Source organism: Zophobas morio, unplaced genomic scaffold (assembly GCF_036711695.1).
Source record: "Zophobas morio isolate AGI-343-1 ecotype UQ-CSIRO unplaced genomic scaffold, CSIRO_AGI_Zmor_V1 ptg000029l, whole genome shotgun sequence".
In the NCBI taxonomy this organism is placed as follows: domain Eukaryota; kingdom Metazoa; phylum Arthropoda; class Insecta; order Coleoptera; family Tenebrionidae; genus Zophobas; species Zophobas morio.
This window is the reverse complement of record NW_026972134.1, coordinates 8,502,411-8,509,516: the sequence shown is the minus strand read 5'-3', so window position 1 is coordinate 8,509,516 and position 7,106 is coordinate 8,502,411. Positions and strand designations below refer to the sequence as shown.

Below are 7,106 nucleotides of genomic sequence, written 5' to 3'. Positions count from 1 at the left end.
TATAATGTGTTACTTTGTCAGCTGATCGCTGTTTTTATTTTAGTTTGGAGATAAATATACTAAATGATAAAAGTAAAAATTCAAAATAAGAATTATTAACTATATTAATTAACTAATTAAAAAAAATACGCTTAAGAAAAACTTACGTACTAATGTTTGGCTCATCTGACCATTTTGATTACGTTGATGTATTTGTCACACGCAGTGTCGTCGGACGCCTACATTACCGAAAAATTTGACTTTAGGTAAAATAAGCGCAATTTATCAGAAGATGACAATTTTGAGTCATTTCGCGGTGGCACCCTCTATTGTTCGGTAGACGCAATTTACAAAAAATTTGAAATGGACAGTGGATTTACACAATATTTACAGATTACAAAAGAGCAAAACAATGAGTAAAACTGGTTTGTAATACTCAAGTAGGACTCAATTAAAATTTGTAAAAATATATAAACTTTTATCTATTTCTAATAATTAATGAGATATCGAGGAGCGCACGCTTAGTGACTCACCCTGTAGAAATCAAGGTATGATATGTCCGGCAATCGAATCAGACCCACATGATCCCTGTAATTGGATTGTAACATAACTTACAAAATTTGCCACATCTCCATACCTGTTGTTTAGATTAATATTTGTGTACTCCATTTCTACTGTTGTCAGTTCTAAAAACAAAGAATGTCGTACATTGTATCATATTTACTTAAAATTATGTCCATTTACCAACTTTGCTCTTATGAAAGATTATTAATATAGCATTGTTTTTTTTGTAACTTCCAGGTGCAAACTTTAGCGTTAAATTTCCCACAATTAATTTCTTGAAATTCCTCCCTTGATAACATATGGTGGATGATTCATTCGAGTTTCCAATGATAGTGGGTTTCCTTTTCCTGTTTTTTTTCCTGTCTCTGTCTCAGTCGTTTGTTTTTGTATCTTTGCACCGCATTTGACCTCTTTGGTTAATAAAATAATCATCTTCGCAATCACAATCTTATTTTATTCGATGCTACAATTTTTAAAACTGAAAAAAGAGAAATTTGAAAGATACTTATTTAGAAAAAAATTCAAATCATCTGCCGAAAATATTTTTTATATATGCTTACATACTTACAGAAAATCGCAAATCCTAATCGTTATTAAGTCATGCTATAACGAATTTTAATTAGAAAATAAATTTTCACTTTTTCTGATTTTATAATTATATACCTACAAGATATCCTGCAAAAAGTGGAACATCGTTATATGATGCATTTTTTCTCTCACACGGGAGATACGAAAATAAGGTTAAGGTTGTTTAATACTAAATTGTTCAGACTATGGTTTCTTGAAAAAGCAATTCTTACCTGTACGTTTGTGGGTATGCAAGAATGAGTCGAATCTAACGACGTCGATTGTTAAGCAACTAATCTATATTATTGGCATTGATAAAAGTGCCTATAAGTCACACTACACTTATCCTTATTAATTATTAGCTTATTGATTTTACACCACAATTGGAATTTATAGAATGAGACAGTCGGTATAATTTTTGACTATTTTCAAAATTTCCAAATCATCAGCATAGAGAAAAACTTGACAAGAAAGATTCTTCCTAATGTCATTCATTGAAATGTTGAATAAGACTGGACCGAGATTAGAGCCTTGAGTTACTCCGCTATTTGTAGCAAATAACCTAGATTTGTGGCCACCATACTCTACACACTGGGTCCTACCAGACAATAATGATTTAAGATGACCCAACAGACCGTTACACAGACCAAACTCAGAAAGCTTAGCGACTAATATTTCATTATTACGACAACATTAAATTGTTTGCAAGATTTCACAGCATTCGGTTTTGCAGTTCATGATTTATTCAAAAAAAAAATAAATTCAATCGTTAATTAATTTTTTTGAGTCACCCACTATAAGCACATCGAAAAAAATATGAATAAGGATCACAAGGCTAAACTCCTTGTATCTTTTATATTTTATAGTTTCGGGTAAAAATTCAACACGGACTTATAAACCACACGTGAAAGACTATGTTATTTGACACAATTTGAAATCCATCTACTATGTACAATTTTGAGGTGACATCATCACATTCTTGGTGGGGATGATTAGATAAAGTTTGGTTATTCGTACTATATATACAAAATTTGAATACAATCGGACCAGTAGTTTCGGAGATGATCTGTCTAATTTAAATCCGGACGACGGACTCGATTATAATAATTTAATAATTCCTTCGCTTACGCTTGAAAAAAATAATTTGAGTGTAATTTGCACACGAGCGGTATACCACTTTTTACGGGATACCTGTATAGTATATTATACATATAGAAGTACATCCTGCGTATATTTTGCTTATTGTTATTTTAAGTAACTATAAATGTGAACATATGAATTCTACCAAATATCTGTGGTTTACTTTGTTCTATTCCAAGCTCATGGACATTTTCGACTTTTTTAAATCATTTCTTCCCACCATTATTAATCTTTACAAATTTGGAAATATTTGCTTTTACACCGATGAAAGTAAAAGTTCAATACTGAAACTACTTTTTCAGTTTCACAGCGTGCAGCACATAATGCAGAATGTAATGATTTTTTATAAAAAACCATTTATTAATAAAGGGGTTGTATATCGCTCCACTGCTGAAAATCGTATGGCACTCTTCTGCAAATTGTAAACTAAAATATATTAAAAACTTGGTCAAAATCTGATTAAAATACCTCTCTGAAGTAACTGTTTCAGATCGTCGATATCGACAAACATTTCGTACTGGTGGGTTCCTTCAGGTACCAGTCGAAAAATTTTTTCCGCTACCGTAATGGCAAGAAATTCCGCGATCGGAGACTTGCTGTTCGTTGTGACAAAGATAGATCCTCCAGGTTTAAGACATTTGACACAACCCTTGATGAATTCGCCCTTTTCTTCAACGTGTTCGATAACTTCGGAAGCCACCACGACATCGTACTTTTCCGTATTTTCGTCAACGTATTCGTCAATTGTCGATTGTACATAGTTTAAATTCAGAAGTTGCTTTTTTTGTAAGCGTGAAACTGCTAGATTTAACATGTCGCTGTTGCAATCCAAACCTACGACGTCTGCTCCTAAACGACTTAAAGGCTCTGATAAAACTCCACCTAGAATGTCATATCTCAAACCTTTTTTTTTACAATAAAATTATAATAGTTATTTATGTATTAAGGCCATAACTAGGAAATCTTTAGAGCCCGACGAAGGAGGGCTTTTAATTTCCCGAGGGCCACAATTGGCTATTATGCCAGAAGTACCTACATATAACGTTTTATTCTATTTTACTATCTGAAATATTTTTCACAAAGTATTGAGTATTTCCGGCAAGATTGTGTGAATTGTGTCGACACGAACTTTACTACATGTCTGGTTATTATTTTGATGTTGTTGCATTATCGTATTTACCTCCACAACCCACGTCTAAAAACGACAACCCTGAAAATGGAGTACTTTCTGTTGCAGAAGGTTTAAAAGCACCGATAACACCTAAGCGATCTCTAATCCATGGAATTCGTAATAAATTCATTGCATGAAGAGGTTTGAGTACACCGTTAACGTCCCACCATTTTTCGGACAATTCAGAGAATATCTCTGTTTGTTTTGCTTCGAAGGTTCTTCTTGTTGAAAGAAACCTAAAATTAGTTTTATTAATTCGGAAGTAATTTGAGTGAAGTCATCGTATTATACAGTTTCGAAAATGTTTCACCCTTAATAAAACGGCCATAGCTCTAGCCTTCCGACCTTTACATTTACTATAACAACAGTAACAGTAAAAATTGGTCTAAAGGGTTGAGACACTACCTACTTCCCTCGCTTTCAGAACTGTATCTCTCAATCAGTCGTCATGGACGGCGGGCAGACAGACAGACAGACAGACAGACAGATGGAAAACGGAGATACATTTTCTCGTACTCAGGGGTCATGACCCATCGAGAAAATATGAAAGCAATCAGTCACCCTAAGGACTCGATTACAATATTTCTTAAATAATAAAATTGTAATTTTAGGTTTCCGTCTGTCGCATTTTTTGATAATAATCAAAGAAAACTAAAAGAACACTTTTTATAAAGTTATGTACAGTAGCTTACACGGCATAATATAATAATATTAATAAGTATAATAATTGTGAAACTCACCGCAACGTTGGTCGAAAATGGAACATATTTCAAAAAATTAAGCGGTAAATTAAACCTCTTTATTTGAAGTCCGTACAAATATAGTTTTTGTGAACTGTTACTACCTTAAGTTATACGATACATTATTTTTTTATTGATAGCTGTTATAAATAGGTCAGCCCTGAACTTTCTGCGGTACGCATTTTTCCGTGTCTACGCATATTTAAACATCGTTAGAGTTTTTTAGTTGTTTCATTAAAATGTAACAAGGACAAATAATACAGGAATCAGGTCTTCAGTTCCTATCGATCTAAAATAAATGGTTAATAAATAAAAAAATAATGTATACGTTTCTTGACAAAAAAAATATTAGACGTCTATGGAAATACTAGAAAAAAAGCTCTTTTAATCATCGCGACATTTCATGAAATTGATAACGTGTTGATCTAACAACAGATTTAGCCCTTTTACATAATATGATTCACACTAATAAGAATAACCTTCATTTGTCCAACCGGGTAAATTCTACGGGAGAAATCAAAACATATATTATACACGTAAATATACAGGGTGATATTTTAACCTAAAACTTTCAAATATCTTGAAAAATAACCACCCTACAAAAAAATCTCCACATCCAAAATTTAATCATTCCATAGGGGAAATAATTTAGTGCAAAAAACTGGTCCCCTTCCCCACTCCTTGTAGCTGAAGCGGGGGTAACTTAATAATCTTAAATAGGAACCCCAAATTTTTATCAGAGCTTCAGATTCTAGGGCCAAAAATACGTAGGGTTTTTGTCTAAAACACCTTTTTATATTCACGACAGATGACACTGTAATAATGAAATTCAATATTTTCAATTTTTACTTCCCGAGCGTAAGCAAAGGAAGTACTGCAATCGAGTCCGTCGCCCGACCCTCTACTCTTGCATTTTCCGGACCTATCATGACCCCTAGAGGACGAAAGAGGTCTCCCGTTTCCGTCTGTCTATCCGTCTGTCCGTCTGTTTGCCGTCCCGGATTTTTATTACACAGATAATCTCCGAAAGTACTGTGCCGATTGTTGTCAAATTTTGCATTTATATTAGGTATATCATGTAAATGGTAAAACGCTAACCAAACAACATTTGGACATTTAATTTGGAATCTGCACAACCGAATGCTTTGAAACCTTCCAGATGGTTTACAGTTATGATAGGCATGATAATTTTTTATTCAAAATACATTTACTTGTCCCCTCCAAAAAATTGATAACGTCATCTCAAAACTTTGACGAAAAAATCCTATCTAAAATATAGAAAAAATGATGAGTCTGTACTTGTAATTTATCATTCCATTCATATTTTTTGGATTTGCATATACAGGGCGACCCAAAAAAATTAATGAATGTGAAAATTTATTTTATTGATTTAATTAAGAACCACAAAACCAAATGGTCTGAAATCTTGGAGATGTTTTAAAGTTATCCTAGGCATGGTAAATTTTTGATCAAAATATATTTGCTCACCCCCCCCCCCCTAAAAAATTGTTCACGCCACCCAAAATTTTTCTGAAAAAATGCTATCTTAAATGTGTGTTGTGCAAAATATGATGAGTCTATAATTGTGATTTATCACTGCATAAATATTTTTTTGATTTGCTTATACGGGGTGCGTGAAAAAAATTAATGACTGAGTCAATTTATTTTACTGATTAAATCAAGAATTTCAAAACTGAATACTTTGAAATCATGACGTTTTGAAGTTATTGTAAGCATGGCAACTTTTTAATGAAAATGTATCTGTTTATCAACCCCAAAAATTGATTACGGCATCTCAAAATTTTGCCAAATAAATTATTTCGCAAATGTGCAAAATATAAACAGACTTTTAATCATTGCATTCATATTTTTTAGATTTGCTTAAACAAGTGACTCAAAAAAATCAATTTATTATTAGTCAAATTAAGCACGAGCCACCCCATATGAGAATACGCCCGTCTTTATAACAAATAAGGTAAAAATTATAATAATAACATTCAGAATATTTTGTTCAATTATTATTAGGATTATGAATAATTTTAGTCATGTTTTGGGGCGATAAACTAATTCAAATCAAACAAATGTCTACGTAACATTCTTCCGATGTAATGTATTCCCAGAAGAAAACGAAATCAAACTAACTAGATCGAAATCAAAGTCCATAAAGGTGGTATGCAATTCTTGTAATGGTAATATAGTTATGTTCAAAAATCTTCAAACAATGATTTCATCGTTACAAGCAGAATTGGCTGCGTCTCTAAACCAGTTAAAAACTGATTGTGAAACTCAAATAAATGCTCTTAGGGAATCTATCAACAACCAACAGTTGCAGCACTCATCTCAGCAGTTTGAAGATGTGGTCCAGGAAGTTTATGAAAGACAAAAGAGGGGCAAAAACATAATCATATATGGTGTTCCTGAACAGGAAGAGGGCGTTCAAAGGATGGAAAGTGACTGTGAATTAGTTTATAACGTGTTAAAACGGTTAGACCAGACTTTATAGTTCCGCAGGATCTAAAAGTTTATCGTTTAGGTCAACATACACGAGAAGCTGCTCATAGTAGACCAATTAAAATTACTTTAGCTGATGAATCTGAAGTCGTTAAATTTATTCGTAACAACAGAATTCTAAAAAATAATGCAAACTTCAATAATATATCTTTGGCACGAGATCGCACGATTAGACAGCGCGAACATTATAAGCAGTTGAAACGGGAACTTGATAACAGAACTAATAATGGAGAAGCTAATCTCAGAATTCGCTACATTAATGGCACTCCAAAAATTGTTCGTTTAAACTAGATTCAACACACAGTTACAAAGCCCTTAATTGTATTTATCAAAATGTTCGTGGTTTGAGATCTAAGGTAGTCGATTTTTTCAATGCGATTTCTTCTGTAAATTTTGACATAATAGCAATAACTGAATCATGGCTAAAAACCGAC

The 7,106-nt window shown here is 32.8% G+C and overlaps 1 protein-coding gene across 1 annotated transcript; it reads right to left on the bottom strand.

Moving 5' to 3' along the window:
• Positions 1–161: 161 nt before the first annotated feature.
• Positions 162–5,090, bottom strand: LOC135137365 (ubiquinone biosynthesis O-methyltransferase-like). The gene is made up of 6 exons (XM_064066989.1): positions 5,011–5,090; positions 3,431–3,657; positions 2,719–3,132; positions 617–665; positions 513–567; positions 162–218 (listed from the first exon to the last, which is right to left on the bottom strand). The coding sequence occupies exons 1-6, from the start codon at positions 5,088–5,090 to the stop codon at positions 162–164; spliced, it is 882 nt and encodes a 293-aa protein (XP_063923059.1).
• Positions 5,091–7,106: the final 2,016 nt, after the last annotated feature.

Excerpts from the sequence above, each read along its gene's own strand:
- LOC135137365 (XM_064066989.1), bottom strand. The coding sequence starts at position 5,090 with ATGATAGGTCCGGAAAATGCAAGAGTAGAGGGTCGGGCGACGGACTCG. Across the intron at positions 568-616 it reads AATATTAATCTAAACAACAG|GGATCATGTGGGTCTGATTC; the intron begins GTATGGAGATGT and ends ATCCAATTACAG. Across the intron at positions 219-512 it reads CATACCTTGATTTCTACAGG|GCGTCCGACGACACTGCGTG; the intron begins GTGAGTCACTAA and ends TCGGTAATGTAG.